This window comes from Emydura macquarii, unplaced genomic scaffold (assembly GCF_026122565.2).
Source record: "Emydura macquarii macquarii isolate MOO-44397 ecotype Brisbane River unplaced genomic scaffold, CSIRO-AGI_Emac_v2 contig_691, whole genome shotgun sequence".
In the NCBI taxonomy this organism is placed as follows: Eukaryota; Metazoa; Chordata; order Testudines; family Chelidae; genus Emydura; species Emydura macquarii.
Genome location: NW_027130828.1, coordinates 3,782,359 through 3,801,496, shown reverse-complemented (window position 1 = coordinate 3,801,496; position 19,138 = coordinate 3,782,359). Strand labels below are relative to the sequence as shown.

The 19,138-nt window shown below is 45.2% G+C and overlaps 1 protein-coding gene and 1 long non-coding RNA gene across 5 annotated transcripts in view; one reads left to right on the top strand and one right to left on the bottom strand.

Moving 5' to 3' along the window:
- Positions 1 to 28: 28 nt before the first annotated feature.
- MRRF (mitochondrial ribosome recycling factor) lies at positions 29 to 19,022 on the top strand. 4 transcript variants are annotated; one of them, XM_067541747.1, is made up of 8 exons: positions 101 to 119; positions 845 to 890; positions 1,774 to 1,982; positions 2,582 to 2,737; positions 4,005 to 4,123; positions 8,165 to 8,256; positions 14,678 to 14,837; positions 17,088 to 19,022. In XM_067541747.1, the coding sequence occupies exons 3-8, from the start codon at positions 1,799 to 1,801 to the stop codon at positions 17,163 to 17,165; spliced, it is 789 nt and encodes a 262-aa protein (XP_067397848.1). In that variant the 5' UTR covers positions 101 to 119; positions 845 to 890; positions 1,774 to 1,798; the 3' UTR covers positions 17,166 to 19,022. The 4 variants fall into 4 exon arrangements, with proteins under 4 accessions (XP_067397849.1, XP_067397850.1, XP_067397848.1 ...); XM_067541748.1 differs by lacking the exon at positions 845 to 890 and having other exon boundaries at positions 29 to 119; positions 1,860 to 1,982; XM_067541749.1 differs by lacking the exon at positions 845 to 890 and having other exon boundaries at positions 92 to 119; positions 1,883 to 1,982.
- LOC137148761 (uncharacterized) overlaps positions 12,023 to 19,138 on the bottom strand; it is a 30,067-nt gene continuing 22,951 nt past the window's right edge. Inside the window, exon 3 of the long non-coding RNA XR_010918577.1 lies at positions 12,023 to 12,178. This is a non-coding gene — a long non-coding RNA (uncharacterized lncRNA). The remainder of the gene's footprint in view (positions 12,179 to 19,138) is intronic.

Sequence of the window (19,138 nt, the reverse complement as noted above, 5' to 3'; positions counted from 1 at the left end):
GTCCTGTCCTTCGCGGGGTACTAGAGCGGCGAGCGGGAACGCGGGGCTCGAGCCCGACCCCGACCCCGGGAACCGGCAAGAGCGAGCAACGGAAACCAGAGCAGTGGGCGGGGCTTAAGGTCCGGGGGCGGGGCTGAGCCGAGGGAGCCATGGGTCCGGCCCGAGGTGGGGGGCGGGACTGTGGGGCGTGGGCAGGGCGCTGCTGGGCACCGGGCTGGGTCACAGTCGGAGGGCGGGGCTAGATGGCGGGGGGCGGGGCTTGGGGAGCAATGGGCGGGCACTGGCAGGGAGTGGGGAGGGGCTTCGTGGCCTGGGTTGCTCATGGAGCTCCCCTTGGGGCCTGTGAGGGGCCGGGGCCCCCGGGCATTTATTGCCAACCGCAGGGCCTGGTCGCCTCCCCAGAGCCCCAGCCACACGGTGCCGCCTTCCTGTCCTAGAGCGGGGTCGGGCTGGCTGTGGTGCGCCTCACCTGGCTGCTCACCTGCCCCCACGTCCTGCTCTGGCCCGAGCTGATGTCCGTGTTGCCAGGCCTCACCCTGCTACTGGCTTGCAGCGGGGGGGGGAGGGGGTGTTTACGTAGGTCCCACCCCTGGATTGGTGTGACTCTGTGAGAGTCCCAGCTGTCACTGCATTTTTTTTTTTTAAAGTTCATGGTCCTCCTGGTTGCAAAGGAATGCCTGAAAACGTGACCTACGTAGAGCCTTGATAGCTGCATCTGCCAAAGTGGGGTTCTGCCCACGAAAGCTTATGCCCAAATACATTCGTTAGTCTTTAAGGTGGATTTGCTAATAGCCATTGACGGACCTACCCTCCTTGAATTTATCTAATTGTTTTTTGAACCCAGTTATACTGTTGGCCTTCACAACATCCCCTGCCAAGGAGTTCCACAGGTTGGTTGTGTGTTTTGTGAAGCATTTTTTTTGTTTGTTTTTAAACCTGCTGCCTAATAAGGGGGGTCAGTGAGTGGGAGGATGAGGTACCAAAAGCAGTTTAGCACTTGCCATTTGTCTAAGTAGTGCCAAATGGTAGTGATTTGTAAGCTTCACAGCAGGGGTAAGGTTTATTTAAGGATTTTTAAAAAGGTGAAGGAGACCACTTATAAAGCCCTACATCATCTGAGTATCTCAGAGGTGGCTGCATTTCAATGCTGGGTGAAATGATTCGTGTTTATAGTAATGGGGTGAATAAGATCAGGAGACCAGTATCCATCATTTTGACCAATATTGTATCATTGTTTCTTTTGCTCCCTGATCTGTCTGTATCCACGTTATCTCTTTGGGATAGGGGCTTGTTTTGTTCATACAGGGTCTAGCACAATGAGGTCCTAGCCTAAGTGCTACTGGCACACAAATAATAAATAATCATCAATATTTTAAAACCAGGAAGGGGATTGAGGGATTCTATAGTCTCTCATTCTTTGCCATAGAAAAGTGTGTTTAAATCTGTATTCAACTGACATGTACAAATAGAGCTTCTTGTCAAAAAATGTGGTATCGATTCCCTCCAGTATTTCATGCCTGCGTTTAAAGTTTCCTTCTTAACTCAGCCTCCACACCCACTTGCCAGATGTAGATATTAATGCTATACAAGTAAATTGGGTCCAGTCATCCTGCCATTGAAATCAGCAGCAAAATTCCCATGATTCATTAGGATCTGATTCAGGCCTGTTCCCTGATCAGTACCATGGATTGACAATTTGTTAAAACTTGAAACCATTTTTACACAGTAGTTGTAGAGGACTGTACTTGTATCTCCTATTTTTCCCTTTCCCAGGTGACCTAAAGAGCAGTTGTATGCCATGGCCTTGGCACTGAGGTGTCTCCGTCAGCTGCCTCCCCTGACTCATAATTCTCTCTCAGGACTAATAAGGCCACCCCTACAGGTCCCCTTGAGATGTACCACCCTGATCCTGAATGGTTGCAGGCAGTGTGTGGCCCACCAGACAATGCTGACCAGACATCTAGCTACCAAGAAAGCCAAAGGTAAAGAAAGAAGCCTCTTTGCTAGAATTTGCCACTCCTAATTATATCTCTGTGATTTGCTGAAAGCAGGATTTCTGGCCTGATGTCATTTACAGCTTAATGAACATTTCCTTCCACCTCTTTTTCTCTGGAAAGCATCTTTATTTTGGTAACCAAAACATTTTATTTTCTTCAAAATTCTCTCATATTTTTAGTCCTTGCACAGCTGACGTGTACTTTAAAAATGGTCTGTGAGCACTGCTGTTGCTGTCAAGGGGACTATTTGCACAAGTCAGGCCACTAGTCCCTAATCCTGAAATGAATTCTGCAGGAATCCACACATGCAGAGATCTTTGCAGAATCCTGGCATTAATTAGCAGTCTTCACATTCCACATTGGAATTGGTGTCACAAAACACATCCAGCATGATGTGCAAATACATTTTGGGTCACGTGCTTATCATTTACTCTGTTAATAACATAAATTTCAATTTATACTAAAGGCCGGTTACCAATCTGAAAGTAGTTGCATGGCTCCTTTTTGTTTTCTCATGTGACAGCTTAGTAAGAGACCGTGGTTTTGTCTGTGGTACGGAAATTAATTGTGTTTGCAATTTGCAGTTAAAGGTAAAGGGCAGGCCCAAGCCAGAGTGAATATCAATGCTGCCTTAGTTGAAGATATTATCAATCTAAGGGAAGTAAATGATGAACTGCAGTCAGTGATGGAAGTCCTCAAGGAAGATTTCAGCAAAAATCTCAATATAAGAACCTCACAAGGTGAGTAACTTCCTTTTATAATTCTATACTGTCTATAAATAAACCAGCTAAGCCTTTCCAGCACAGATCTGTGTCTTTAACTTTCTGCAAATTGATTTTCTTTTTATTGAGTTACTCACTGGGCACCCAATTACTGCAACCTTGAAATCCCCAACTAAAGACTTGCTTCACCCTGAGCTTGACCAGGAAGAATCCATTTTTGTTAATAACTTCCTGAAAATGGCTTTTGTAAGTGGGAGATGTCAAAAATGTCTAACTGAACTGTTAGCAGATGTGATGAAGAAGCAAGTTGTCAGCTAATGGTGCAGTAGGGCAGGAAAAATCCAATTGCCATTAAATTAGCCTTTTGGAAATTGCCATCAGGCTGGTATCTGGCATATGCAGACTACTTTTGCAATGCGTATTTGTGGTTAGTGACCTTTACAAACGCTATTCACTTAGTGAATTTTGTGTTCAAAAAGAAACTTGAATATATTTGACCAAGCTACAGTTGCTCTAGCACACTGAATACACACATTTGTATGGTATATCCAGTTTCAGGGAAAAAACGTAACATTAAACAATGGCCAAATATGGATCATTCACCAACCCCAACTCAGTCTCTAATGGAGTTAGAATGTGCAGCTCAATTGCTTAACTATTTATTTTAATCTCCGTTATTTTTTTTAAAAATCATACTGATAAAGTGCCCGTCTCCCTTGTGCTTTCTGGCCTGTTAACATTTTGCAGCAGAAACCAGAAAACAGATTAAGGGGATCTTAGAGTGAAATAAAATACTTTAAATTAGACAGTGAACTCAACCTCCTGTGGGGACTTAGTAAAGAAGCTGGGAGCATAGAGGAATGCTGCCAGCTTCAAAATCACATAAATCTCCTTTATTTGTGTTATAACAGCTTAGATCATTTATATTGCAAGAATTTTAAATACTTAATTTCCTCTTTACTATTTATGTTCTTTGTTTACCTTTTCCATTCTGGCAATGAAAATGAACTAGTCAGTTTCACTTTCTAGTTTTCATGCACTAGCATAATCCTGTGAAGTTTGGATTGTGAAAACCATAAGGGGACATATAAATACAAACAACAGGACTGCTTGCTCTGCAGGGGAAGAACAGACATATTTTAAAAATATATTTTTTCTTCTAATGTCTGTATTTTGTATAATATGAAGAAGTAGGAGTACATATTGTAATTGAAATGCTGTTCAGTTTTAAAATGAAAGTGCTGTGTAATATTGACAGGCCATTGTTATTTTGCTTTATTTTAAGGAGCTCTTGATCATCTAACAGTGACAACAAAAGACGGAAAGTTTCCATTAAACCAGCTTGGACAAATCTCGCAGCAATCTCCTCAGCTCATTATAGTAAATATGGCTAGTTTTCCAGAGGTAAGTGGACATGACTGAAGGGCCAAATGCAAGGAAAAGGGGACTGAGCAGCTCAGAGGCACAAGCATTTTATCTCCTTCCAAAACCAAAAGGAGTATAATTAGTGTAGGAATAATGGGATGAAACTGAACAAAGGAAACTTTAGACTGAATGGGGCAAATTCAGCCCCAGTAGAATTAGTACAATTCTTACTGATTTCATTCTGCATCAGTGTCGCTCCCTGATCTTACAGTAACAGAACCAAATGTTTCATTACTGAATGGACATGTTGACGTCCTTGTGCTGTCTTGTGTTTTGGGTATCTCACCTTTCAAGCCGCACTGGAATGTTGCCGTTGTTACATGATTTACCCGCTACATCAAGATTGATTTTGGCACAGTATCAGGGAAAAAAGTCCTGAGAGAGCTCTTTCAGCCTTGTGGAATAGTCTCCTATCGCTTGAGTTATTTAAAACTGGACTGAACAAAGCTCTAGAAAATAGAGGAAAATCCTGCTTTTGCAGAATTCTGCTTTGCCATGGCCTAAAAGGTCTTTTCATCTCCAGTATCTGTGTCACATGCAGCACTCTTTGCACATACAAACCTTCCACTGACTCAGCAGAAATTATGCATAAAGCAAGGATGCTAGATCTGTCTCTCTGCTATTTATGCCAGCTCAGTTACTGAAAAAACTAGTCCATATCATGAAACCATTACATGTAGTTAGGTAGAGGTTCAGGACTGAAACACCTATAAACATTATTTGTCTTTCACTTGTGTTGATGGCAGCCTCAAGGTTCATGGCAAAAGCAGTTGATGAAGGATGTTTGCTTCTGAATAGACTGTGCCACTCCCGTAATGGAGCAACACTGGGCATTTGGTTTCCAACATTGAGTCCTACAGAGAGGGCTTTTGTCAGAAAAGTGACTGTAAAGTAGCCCACCGGGCACTGTAAATACTAGTTAGTATTAGTGGACACAGGGTCAGCCACGGTCTCAGCTCCAGAACTGGATATTTGCCAACATCTATCTGTTTTGCAAAGGCTTCTCCCAATTAATTAAATCAGCGAGGTCTCCAAGGAGGTTGTCACAGGGCATTTGAAGCCACAGTGATTCTGAAAACATACCAATGCATAATAACTTTCAAGAATTATGAGCCCTTTTCTGTGAGCTGTTCAAATCTAGATCCCACTAGAGCAGAATTCCTTAAGCTTACAGGTGAGAAGGTTTGAATAAGTCATACTGGGACTCAGTCCACCTGCAGTGAGGAAGTGAGAATGGCTTTGGCTTTGAAACAAATGCCTAGAAATGGAATGTCATTCTCTGTATCATCACTCCAAATCTAGTTATTCTCCAAACCAGGTACCACTTCTCTAGATGAGGTGGTTATGTAATCTGTTTGATGGAAAGTAACTAGGGGCTGCTGATTGGATGTATGAGGATGAGTTAACGCCTAGATAACAATACACGTATTGACCTGGATATGTTGTTTACAGCAGCTATCTGGCACTTGCATTGTATCAAACAATGAATAAACATTATGTCAAAAGAGCATGTGAGAGCAAAGCATGGTGGAAATGGACCCCCTGGGCCAAATCCCATTTGCCTTAGAAAAAACAATTAGATGTTTTGTGAGTTTTTTGTTTTTCTAACAGGAGTAGTTCATTTGCTGGAAAAATGGGGATGGAATTATGGAATTTGCTGGGGTAATGTTGTGGTAGTTTTCCCCTTCCTCTACCTCAGTCAATGTATATGTTAAACAATATTGCCTTAACTTAGCATTTCCTTCCCATAGCCCAGACACCGATCTATAACATAACTTCAAAATGCTCAGCTAATCTTCTATGGGTTTTCTCTGTTCTCCGTGTCTTTAACATTCTTAACTTCTAAATCCTCTTAAATGCTAAGAGTTGTGTTTTATACCATATTGACCTACCACTCATTTGCATGCAGTGATGTTTGCATGCACTGAAGACAAATAAATGCAACACAGCTCCACGGAGTGCCGTGATTGATAAATGGTGCATGCTGTAACTACAATCTATTGTAGTAGCCTGCAGCTAAAGTTAGTGATGGGAAAAGAGGAACAGAAACAGCAGGACTATTTGAAGAAAACTTAACACTGTTGCAGAAAGAATCAAAGCTAGTTTTCTTCTGTTATTGCCCATGCTGAAGAATGAAATAAATTGACAGGGCATGATGGAAGGTTGGCTACCAAAGCGTCTGATGAAATAACATTTTAGTTGTAACAAGACAAATGTTTGACTATATGATCGGAAATTGCTGAACAGTGGAACCCAGCAAAAGTCCATGCTGGGATCAGGGCTGCTTTCAAATGCTGCTGTTTCTAAACACGATACACACCCTTTGCATCCTTCTCCTAAACATCAGATCTCCTAATGCTGTATTCAGAATAACTAATTCTGCGCTTTCCACACCATTCCAGAGGGGAGAGAGGATTGTAAACAAAACTTGCATTTGTAAGGGATAACTTCTTTTTAAAGAGGCTGCTTTGTCTTTCATGGATCATACAACAATAAAATGAAGCAAAAGATGTATGCGTTTCAGAATGACTTCTGTAGAAAGGCATCTGTGCTCTGATGAGGCCATACAGCTCCCTTTAGGATTATAGGGGTCCCTCAAGAACAAGGGTGGGCAAACATTTTGGCCTGAGGGCCACATCTAGGTATAGAAATTGTATGGCGGGCCACATGGTGGGAGAGGGGCGGAGGGAAGGGGCCAGGAGGGGGGAGCGGCTGCTGCGCTCCGGCCAGGGCGTCGCTGGGCCCACGTGGTGGGAGAAGGGGCAAGGTTGGATGGGGGAGGGAGCAGCTGCCATGCTCCAGCCAGGCCCAGCTGGAGAGCCTGATGAAAGGCTCAGGTGGGCCATATGCAGGCCTGTAGTTTGCCCGCTCCTGCTCAAGAAGCTCTCTTACAGGTGAATTTTAAAATGTGAGTCAGTTATTACATATAGTATTTGAAGCCCTAATTCAGCATAATATTTAAGCCCATGCTTAGCTTCAAGCACCTGGGTGCTCGGGTCCGTTTTCAGAGTTTTTCTCTCAGGGGCTCTTTTGACATGGCTTTCTTCTGTATTTGTTACAATACAAGTACCAGACAGAGGCTGTAAAACAACACAGTCAGGTCAGTAAGTCCATAATGCTTGAGTGCTTAAGTAGTGTGCTGAATCAGGGTCTGTCAAGCCCAGTGAGCCAAATTCATCTCTGGTGCTGGACCATTGAAGAAAACTAGATTCATCTTCATCAGCCCAATTCCTTTAGGAAACATAGTAACCCTGTTTTGTATTTACTACATTACTATGTGAGGTGGAAGTTGTTGGGTAGGTCTGGATCATGTTGCTATTACCAAACATACCTGTTGTTTTGGGCTGAGCGACTTTCCAGTGCTGTCCTGCGTTCCTTGCCTTCAAAGCAGTGCTGGAATGTTGCCATTGGCACGACGCTGGCACGCAGCAGCCACCAGGGAAAGAGGTAGTAAAAGTTAATCACAAATTATGAAATACTTCAAAAAATAAATAAAACAAACCCAACGAGCATAGTTGTAAACGCGCTGGTTGCATTCCTCAGGCACAAACTAACATCTGGATTTAGCCCAACGTGATTGTGGTGCCGCATGAGGTAAATTAGTTAACTTTTCTAAATTGGCACGATGCAATTTCTAGTGTAAAACATTCAACTGGAATTTTTAAATGCAGAGAATCTTTCATCTCCCTTTGCCCCGTCCAGGCTCTCCCAAGAGACTTCTTGTGGTTTTGATCTGCATTGCCTCAAACCATTCAAATAGTTTCAAAGAAGCAAAACTGTTTTCTTTTGTTGTTGCCTTCTTCCCCTCCCTGCCCCCAATACCCTGGTACCAAGAGTGGACGTAGTTTGCAATTCTATTTGATCAAAGTACTCTGCACCAGTGTAACTTCCTGATCGTACTGGTAACAGAAACTAAATGTTTCCATGTTCTGGTGAGATGGATTGCCAGCTAGTGACAGAGTTCTGGCATCTGGTAATCATTATTTACTAATTCCCTTTGCCTTTTGATCTGGTTTACAGAGTACAGCTGCAGCCATCAAGGCTATAAGGGAAAGTGGAATGAACCTGAACCCGGAAGTAGATGGGATAATAATTCGGGTGCCAGTTCCGAAGTGAGTGATTATAATGACTGTCTGTCTCAATTCAGGGATATGTGAGATGATGGAATGGGCTGCAGTAGGTTTCATTTGTGAGCTTGGTTGCGTATACTCGGGAGGCTACGCATGCATGGTTACTGTAAGGTCTTGACACCGTCACTTTCTGTATGGCTGTATCTGCAGTTTAAAAACACCCCAAGCCTTTAAGAAATACCTGACAGAACCTCTTCCAAGTGTCAGGCCAGGGGTCCCTGCGAAGTCTCCAGCATTGCAGTATCCAAACTTTTGATATGTGGGGCTCTGCCTCGTAGGTTTCCAGTTTCTTCCTGCGCAGAAGGTAGCTGGGCAGTGGGTGGCCGCAGCATTTACCAAGGTGTCAGAGGCACCTTTAAAGTCCGACTTTCCTGAGAGAGCTGAATTGAGTACCCAGTGCTGCCTTACCATACATCTCTGGAATTACGCTGGCATAAAACCACATTGATACAGTGGCGAATCAATGACGTGCAGATGAAACAGCACTGAGCTGCTGAGGGAATGACCTGTGATCGTCTACTTCTTTCACTTTGTCCATTAAACTGCTATGCAGTATTGCTGTGCAGTTGTTAAACAGCCATCAAGTTCTACCCCAGAGGCAGCTGCATTACAGTTGTGGCTGAAATAGTTCCTGTATTTATACCAGTGTAAATCCACTTGATACGCACCAATGTACTGGAGTGTAGATCATCTCTCATTGTTATGGGCAAATATCCGTTGTGTACCAGAGATGAATTAGGGCCTAATCCACCTCCCATTGAAGTCCACAGTGATCAAAGAGCTGATGCTGGGAGAGGTGGACATCAATGTATGTTACAGCCTCAGCCCCTCTCAGGATGCTCTGAAGGTTGGTGATGGATCTCCGTTTTATTGGGGATTTAATTATGCATATTACATTACCAAAAAGCCCAAGAGAGCATGGCTTTATTTTTATTCATTCTGACTTACATAAAATGCTCATTCATGGATCCAGTGGTTAGGGCACTAACCTAGTGCTTGGGAGACCTGGGTGCAAATCTCTGCTCTGCCACAACTTTCTGTAACCTTAGGCAAGTCACTTAGCCTCTCTGTGTCCCAGTTCCCCAGCTGTACAATGGGGATAACAGCCCTGCCCTGCATGAGGATTATAATTAAAGATTGTGAGGCACCACTGTCCTATGGTAATGGGAGACGGATAGGTACCTCAAATCTAAACATTGCAAAAATCTAAATGCCTTCCAAGCCCATGGAATTTGGGCTTGTGTCTCTGACAGTGCTCTGGAACAGCTTGCATAAGGGACTCCGATGGATTCTTACCACATATTATATATATTTACAAGTAGGTGACTTCAGATAAGTATAGACAAACTAAAGCTTGTGTTACAGATCTGCTTAAAGAAATTACATTGAATTTCAAATATTTAAGTCAGAGAAGTCTCTAATTGCTGCTCTTTGTTGCTTTCAGGAAAGCCGAATGGAATTTTCATTCCATTGCTGGTTCTCTTTTTTCATATGCTTTCTCCACTGCCCCCATTTCTAAGTAGTGGAAGGACAGAAGAGGAGGGCACTATTATCTTCATAATTGCCTAGAATCTTGGGTTGCCGCACAGTAGTTTGATTGTTAATGGGCACTCAGGTCACCCTTGAATATGAATTACAGGGGAGGAAAAATCCAGAAATGGGTAAACCCTTTTTAAAAAAAAAAAAAAAGTGGTGTTAAACAAATGTGTATGTTCCGTCACTTTCTTTTCTGGTGTTGCAGATGAGGAATGAGTTTCAGTCCTGTTGCCTATCTACCTATACTGTCAGCATTAGGAAATCTGTCCTGCTTATTTCATCGTCCCATCTGGGATATCACTGTTGTCATTCTTAGTTTCATTTTTCCTGGGTGTTTGGCAAGTTGGTGAGTCCCAGCTTAATAGAACATGGTCTCTTTCTGTCAGTCCCAGTTCTAACTGAGGACATACGTCAAGCAGGTCTGCACACTAGTTCGGACACATCTTAGTTTCCCACCTGCTCTCTTGTGACAAGACTAGATATTAACAGGTTCAGTTAGATTTTAAAAAGGAACTAAGTTAACTAGATTAGTTTTAAAAACCAGGACTTGTTTTAAAAAAACCTAGTTTTTGATAAAGGTACCTTTTTAAATAGTATGTCCCGGATTTTTTTTTAATTCTTTAAGTTTTTATCATTTTTTTCTGCTCCCTGAAGATATTTACAAAGGAAAAACTCACTGACTAGGCAAGAGAAATAATTAAATTGACTAAACAAAAGTAAACTCAAATGTGTATTGTAAAAAACCTTAAAAAAATGTTTTCCTCTTATCTTTCTTTAGAAAGAGTTATTTTAGGTGGTGTTCGTACTTACAGTAAGCACAACATTTTTCATGCAGAAATGTGATTGATTGAGTTTGACAGTATCTCTTTAAAGTGACATTCTTGGGCTACAAATTTTTTTTTTTTAATTCCAACTACTCTGAAATGTCACATGGTGTTGATAACACAGGTAATTTCAGTCCTGACCCAGCAATCAGATATATGTGGGTCAAACTTTGCATCCACACAGATCCAGTTGCAAGATCACAGCCTGCGATGATTATAATGGAACAGTTTCACAATCTAATGTACTTTTCTCTATCTATTCTATTTGTTTTGTTTTTGCATTTCTCTCAGTTTAGACAATAAAAAGAGACTAGTCTACTTTTGTCTACTTTCACTTTCACGTCCATTTTCCTTTTAGGCCCTCTGGCACAAGCCTGCTTCAGTGTTTGTGTTGCAAATACTGCCTGGGCAATGTTTATTTGTATTTAAAAAAAATTCTGTTCAAGTATTTAAAAAAAAAAAAAAAAAAACTATATCTGTCAGTTTGATTTCTCAGCCAAATTTGACCTGACATTGTGCCCTTTGTGGTATTGCCTCATGTTTAGAGCCATCTCTTTTTAGATCTATTGGGAGAGACTGGATGTTGTTTATAAATTAGTAATGTTTTTACACACACTTGACTGACAGTCCAATGAGTCATGTGAAAGTTCAGTGACTCTGCTTTAAATTCTTCTCTTTAAGAAGTACCCACAGTCCCCAGTATGGGGCAAAAGGCCTCATGAAATGTCATTTGAAAAAACAAAGCTGGTTTTGGAACCTTGTCCTCCAGTCCTTTAATCATAACAAAAATGTCATTCTCACCTAGCACTGGTAATTCATCTCGTATTTTGACTTTCAGCATGGATCTCAAATCATACCAGCAGAGTATCTAGTTGCACCTATGTACCTCTATCTGATGCCTCTCACTCACAGGAAATTCCTAGCATTTATGATACAAAACCATTCTTACCGATGTAAACGTCTTCCAACGGAGATCAGAAGTGGCCCGCATTGTTTTCCCTCTGTCTTTGTGCATGTGCCTCCCGCTCATAAGAGAGCGCTGAAATGTGGCACTGTTTGGATAACTGGCTGTGGATTGAAAGAGACAAAGAGGAGACATCATTAGCAATCTGAGTCCTGTGCCCTTCTAAAAATAACAGCATTTAACTAGCCAGGGTTCAGTCCTGGTTATCTGCTCGCAGCTCCATGCTGGGGGTGATGTAAAGTGGCACCTCCCAGCTGGAGCCTCCTGGATTCTAAGGGTGTGGGGTGTCCACGCCCCAGCACAGAGCCAGTTCTGTGGGCTGGTGTGGAAGGGAGATGGAGAAGGGGCAGGCTCCTTCACCCTCTTTCCCACTTCTGCGTAGACCCCTCAGGCTTCCTCTACAGCGCTTGGCTTTAAAGAGGAGACAAGGACAACAGTTCCTAAATCCAAAATGAAACATGCCCACATCAACTGTGAAGTTCCCAGAGCTGGTGGCAGAATCACTGCGTTCAGGGGGGTGGATGACCTTGAAAACCAGATGCCTCGGATTGATGGATGCCTCAGCACGAGCAGTAGCTGCCTGAAAGTAATAGACATTTTTGTGGCATTATTGGTGGTAGGGCCTCAGAATTTACACGTGACCTCGCTGGAATGTAAAACCCACCAGAAAAGCTGGGGTCACTCTACACTGATAAACGACATGGGCATTAATAAAGACAGACAAGGAGACACGAGATGTGTAGCCCTATGCCAAGACGAACAGGAAATCTGGCAGCCCTGTGTAAACACCACCATTTCCGTAAAGGTTCAGAGTGCTGAGCAGCTAAGCAACACCCTCCGCAGGATCCGCAAAACATTTACACAAGTGGGGAGGCGAGCAGCAAATTGCAAACCTGACCTGACATGAGTGGGGAGCTTTAGCCACAGACCAACACTCCCCTTCTGGGCACGGGGCGAAAGTGGAAAGAGTCGGGTAGAGATCTCCAGTCCCCAGACAGAGATGCGCCCCTAAAACCACTAGGGATCTGACCTCACTTGCACCCCTATTTCTGAACAGTATAACCAGATTCAAAAAAGAATTAGATACGTTCATGGAGGATAGCTCCATCAATGGCTGTTAGCCAAGATGGTCAGAGATGCAACCCCATATGCTGAGTGTCCCTAAACCTCTAACTGCCAGGAGCTGGGACTGGACAACAGAGGACGGATCACTTGATAATTGCCCTGTTCTGTTCATTCCCTCTGAAGCAGCTGGGCTTTGCCACAGCTGGAAGACAGAATGCTGGGCTAGATGGACCACTGAGTGGACCCAGTGTGGCCATTCTTATGAGCAGACTGTGTTGTTTTGGCATGTGGCTGTTCTCCTAGGCCACAAGACTTCTGGGTCATAATTTTTCAAAGAGAAGCTATAAAGGGATTGCTGTTGGGCTACGTCCTTGCTCACAGCTAGGTAAATGGCTCCAAGGCAGGCTCAGGTCGATTGGGACACAGGTTTGCCCTGTGTGAAATAAACGGGTGATCTTCATCCAGGTAGCTCCATCACCAGACTTATGGCCACAGTTCCCCACCTCATGGACAGATCTCAGCAGAGGAGACAAAGGGCTATGGAGACAAAACGCCTGCCATTGTCTGTACTTGATCTGGTGTGGAGTACAGTCCCTGCGTCTGTCAAATCCTGCACTTTTTACAGACCCTAAATTCACTCTTAGTAATAATTTAAGAATCAGCTCTGGAAAGTCTTTATTCCCTCCTGCCAACCTGGGGTCAAAATAAATGAATGAGCCTCTGCAAACATCTGCTGTGAGTGACTTGGCTGCTGAGGGAAGAAATCAAAGGGACTATGACTTATCAGACTGTGAGCAAGCTAGGAAAGGGTTCAGAAACTGCTCATGTAATGAAAGACCCTTTGTAATTAATACCCACAAGGAGGCAGATTTAACATTGCTATGGGAACCCTAACTCCCCATTTCCTGACGTCCATGCAGGAAGAGCCTTGTCTTTAATGTTGCAGCGACCTAGCCTGTTGCAGTTAATTTCTAAACACTCCTGTGAAATGTTTATTCTGCAATATCTGCCGCTCGCAGACAGGCATTCTCTTGCTAATGATATGTAGCGCTTGCATCAAGCTTTTCATCTTCAAAGCACTTTGAAAACATTAACTAAATAATTAATCCTCACAATAGGTGCTGTCAGAATTTTCCACCCAGGGAGAGTGAGGTATTGAGAGGTTAAGTGACTTGACCAGGGCCTCCAAGTGGGGCAGTGTCTCTGCAGTTCCTATGCCCCATTCTTATGCTCAGGACTTGTTGCTGCCTCTTCTTTTTGATCTAGAAAGCCAAACTACCAGGGGATTCGGGAGGTTTTACCCGGGTATTTTCTGCAGCACCTGACCCACTGGGAGTAGCTGAGCGGCTGAATTACCAGTCTGGTTTGAAATCTCACATGCTAGAGTTGTGTATAAATACATTGAAGTAATTATTTTAGAAAATGTTGCAATATTGGTCTCTTCTCAAGCAGCATGTTAAATACAGTCAGGGTGGAAATCCCAGGGTGGTTCCCGATGCTATTGATGAACCGGAAAATGGGTGAATAAAGAGATTCACCCTGTCGTGGTAGAGCTCCCAGATATTTTTTTCAGACTGTTCCAGTTGCAAGGAGAGGATAAGGGGTTTCCTCCTGCCCCTTCACAGCTCTACAGCAGGATTACACTTCAGCTCAGCATCTCGTGTTTTGGGGTTGATATTCCCGCCTCGCTCTCGCAGATGCCTTGGCAGCGCAAAAAAGAAAAGTCTAAACATTTCAGCATGATTTCCAGGCACTGGCCAGAAAACCATAAACGTAATAGGATCTGATCCAAATCCCTTAGCTGCTGCCACACTCGATGCCTTCCACTCCAGCCCTGAGACTTACATGACTTCGCTTGAAAGGTGTTGGTCCCAGAGCCATGAGGAACTGGTTGTAAGATGCCAGTGTGGACGGGATCAGTGGATTGTACTGGTTTGTCCTGAGCGCGCACACGGTCAGAATGAATAGATCGGGTCCGTGTCACGCATAACGCCCTTTACTTCTCCCTGATTAGGGTGACACGAGAACACCGGGAAAGCCTGGCTAAACTTGCCAAACAGCTCACGAACAAGGCCAAGGACTCCTTGCGAAAGGTCCGGAGCAACGCCGTGAACCGAGTGAAGAAGGTCAAGAGCACGGTGTCCGAAGACACTATTAAGCTGATAGAAAAGCAGGTATTTTTTTCTCCCCCGGGGTGTGTTGGGCGTGTCTGACTTCGATGGGACAGGGACAGCAGGGAAGTAAAAGTTCCCATAAACTTTCAGTAGCCTGACAAGCCTGTTGCAGCAGCATGTGCCAAATACCCGGCTCAGTGAGATGGCCAGAGTCCAACCCTGCTGCTTGAATCTTCAGCGGCTGCAGGGACCGTTTTATCCTTGCATCGTTTTATGCAATGCTGTGAGAGTTCCTGGCCTTTGCCAAACACACAGGGCCAGCTCCTCCGCTGGTGTGACTTGCCGTTGCCCGTCGACTACATTGACGAACGCTCATAAAATGTTAGCAAGCTTTAACTACGTTATGGCTGCGTCGCTCAGGGTAAGCAAGCTAGTAAAGCACATGTCTAACTTGGCGCAGATGGGCAGTCTCGCTGAGGTCAGCCACTTGGGTTTAGGATTAGCTCCGTGCTGAATGAAGGCTTCTAAATGTCAGATTATTTATTAGCAGTAAACGCTAGCAATACAGCAGATAGCGCAGAGCACTCCTTTGCATGCTTGCTGCTGGTCGAAGTTAGCTTTAGCTACGTCCACACTATGAGCGAGGGGTTTGATGCCCCTGCTTGGGCTAGCGTGAGTATAAATAGCAGCGTGGCCGTGGGACCGTGGGCAGCGGCACTGGAAACCCAGCTGAGCCACGTGCAGACAAGCAGGGGAATCGCATCCCTAGCTCATGGTGTAGACATAGCCACAGCAGCATTACTCTCGCAGTGGAGGGGATGTTTTGATTTTGAACAGGAATGACCTTTTTTATGTGTAAATGTGCCCAAAAGCTGGCGCTGTGGACACACTTGCTAAATACTGGCATACATAAAAAGCAAAAAGAGGAGGTATGTTGTCAACAAAGCCCATCAGAAGCAGTTCTTCCAGAGCAGTCAGATGGCTTCTTGCATTTGTGGGGTTAGTCTCTCAGCTCAGATTTTGCTTGTGTCAGGGATTTTCCTCTTGAGGAAAGCTCACCTCCCACATCTAGGGGATCCTGGAAAAGTGGGGACCACCTTGACATTAGACCCGTCTAAATGGTCCTGCAAGATCGGAATGTGCAGACCCTAAATTTGCACACTAATAGTGATGGCATGTGCCCGACAATCATCTCAGCCTGTATTGCACATGTGAACTCCCATCGCATACTCCCACAGGGGTTTTGCACCCAAATAGGTGCGCGCATAACTGCGGCCAGCACAACTTAGGCGGCTCCTTCGAAGTTTTGGCCCATCTCATGCCTTCTTACCATGGTCCAGGATCCTGGAGCACCAGGCCGGGCTTTGGAATAGTGGGGCATTCACCATGACAGAGAGGAGTAAAGAGGGCTGTTACTGGATTTGTAAATAAAAGCAAAAGCCTCTACTAGCTGGCGGTGGCGCGCAGGTCTTACAACAGGAAGGTTACGGAGAGTAAGGCGACAAGTCCTTTGCGTTCTGGCTCTGATATCTGGTGGCTCCAGTTTCACCGTCAGTCTGTCCCACCGCGCTAGTCTATTAAATAAGGACTTGGCAGAGAAACTGGTCAGCCTCAGCCAAGAGCTTTCACCAGGAGCCTTTCAGAGAACGGAAGGGATTGTACAGAAAGTAGGTTAAATGCTGGGTGCGGGAGATTCAACCACGAGGGGGATCTGGCAGAAGGAGAACTGGACACTGAGGGAGGAGTCACATTGGTCTCTGGCCATACTGTGTGGCAACGTTCAAACCCGTATCAACAATAACTAGAACATGGGGCACTCCTGTTGTGAGTTGCATTTTCAGTGCCCTTCACCAAATGTTAATGGCAAGGCCCCAGTGCTGTGACATAGGCATTATCATTTTACAGCTGGGGAAATGGCGGCCCGGAGAAGTTAAGTGATTTGCCCCAGCCTGCAACAGGAGAAAGGGTCAGAGCTATGACTAGAAATCAGGAGATCCTGTTTCCGAGACCTGTGCGCTCAGACCACTCCTCATGTACCTGTTACTGTGTTGGTGGGAAGATGCGTCTGTCGGGTTTTGACAGCTTGTGAAATGTATTCCTGATCTTCCCCGCGCCGTCAGTTGGTTTCTAGTCTCAGTTACTCCATCACGTTCATGGAGTAACTCCACTGATTTCAGAGCAGTGTGTGGATTTACACTGAGAACAGAATTTTGCCTCCGGGGGTGCTGTGGCGCTTGGGATTTGCACTGGAAACTGCCCGTCTTCCATCGTTAAGAGGCGCTAACTCGGTGTCATGTGCTGTTGCTACAGATCCAGCAAATGGCAGACGACACTGCGGCAGAGATGGACAAGCTCCTGGCTGGGAAGACCAAGGAGCTCCTCAGCTGAGTGCAGCTTGGACAGGCACACAGGCAGCCGTGAGCGTGGACCGCAGAGAACCGCAGACCAAATGTTCCATGCTGGGCCGTAGCAGCCTTGTGTCACTGGCATGGAGGACTGAGTCAGACTTCATGAGTAGAGTTATGCTTTGATTACTCAGGGATTGGCCCAGGATCATTTTGGGGGGTGGGAGAATCTAGTCAGTATTTCATTGATTCAAGCGATGACAAGTGAATTTGGGTAAAATAATGTTAAAATAAACTGAGGGATACCTGGCGCAATGGCTCTTAGTTGTCAACTTCCACCATAGCAGCAGCCTCTCTCTGCCACCGGCCTTACACACGGGGGGGGCAGGAGGGACAGCGTCTCAGATTAGAGACAGTTTGCCCCCTTTGTAGATCTCTTTCTTATACTCCCTGCCGTGAAACTCCCACTTAGTCCCTGTCTATGCTAGGGCCGGTTGCTCTGGTGTAACTAGAACAGTGTAGCTCACCCGGTGTAGACAGGGCCTTGAAGTCAATCCCAGCAAGCAGGGCGATTCTGCAGCTGCCTCGGCTGAAACTCATGCAGCGGACAAGGACACTGCATAGATTTGTCCCGGTGGAACAGGAGTGCTCAGAAAAACCCAACAAACCACAGGGGTTTCAGTAGCTGGAGTCCAGCCACACTGAGCAGAAGGTTGGTCTGGCAGGATCCACTTTCACAGAAGGCCCCGGGTACCTCTCAGTTCTGAAGGCTCTGCCTTGAGCCATTTCAGGCGCCTTTGGGTTCCAGCTCCCCCTACCCATAATACTGGGGGAAGACAGGGAGCAAAAAAGGGAAATCCACATATTCATTGCCCTGCTGTGAACCAGGTCATTTGTGTTCAGCTAAAATAAAATCCAAAGGAGATGTTAAAGAACAGACCAAGCAATTGGCTGTCACTCCATCCCCTTCCCTTCCCTTCGCAGGAGGGTTCCCATTCTGCTTGCTGCAGCCTGGCTGCTGTTCACGCAAAGGCTGCCAGCGGGCAGTGTCGGACAGGTGGAAGCACACCTGGCGGAGCAGCCCAAATCTCCTCGAGGGGCTGAATGAGGCTTCGGTTCTGTCTAGCAAAACCACAAAGCTCTGTGGCGTGCGTGCTGCATGTTGAAGGGCTCAGGCCAGCCCTTAATGGATCAGTGTCCACGTCGCGTGGCAGCCCAGGAATCCTCACGATTGCTGGCACCCTCAGCAGAGGGGCCAAGGAGCCTGAATGACTCATGTCCCTCTTCGGGACTAGAGAAAGGCACCTGGCGGGGTGGGCTAGGCAGGATGGTATTTCCATTGCCCAGGCTGTCATGGTTTTATGAATAAGGAGAAGAGCTGAAACTCCAGAGCTGTCAATCCAGGAAGCTTTGGCCAGCACTAAACCCCCCTAAAGAGAAATCAAAAGCACAGAGCTAGAAGCCTCCTGAAAGCCACATTCTGCCCCCCCTCCTCCTCCGACTTCAGGGTCCCTGTTTCCGAATTGTGTGCATGGTTTTTGGGGAGACGGATGTGGAGCTTGCTCTAAGCGCTGGATGCTTTGTAGCAGCCTCCTGTCCCTCATTATCAACAGGTACTTCCCAAGAACACAGTTTATCTTAATAAACACAGGAAATGATGAATTATGGCGTTACCCTGCTCCAAAGGCATTTTGGTTCTGAGCAGCGCCGAGTTCTCTGTAGTCTTTAAACAAACAACCCCAAAAAAAGAAAGTTATTTTGTGCACAGACGAGGGAGGCGGGGGCGGGAATGAAAGATTTTCTATACTTGGGCCCCACATGTCAACAATTTCTCTGCTTTGTGTATTTTGGCCAAAAGCGTCTATCATGATAAATGAATAAAGGAAAATGGTAAGCCCAAGGCGGTTACACGGCTCAGCAAATTGCTTTCAGCTGATTACTTTATTCTTTTGACATTTATCAAATAGTTTTTGGGGGTTTTCTTGGGGTTTTTTTGTCAGGGGCCAGGGCAGCTGG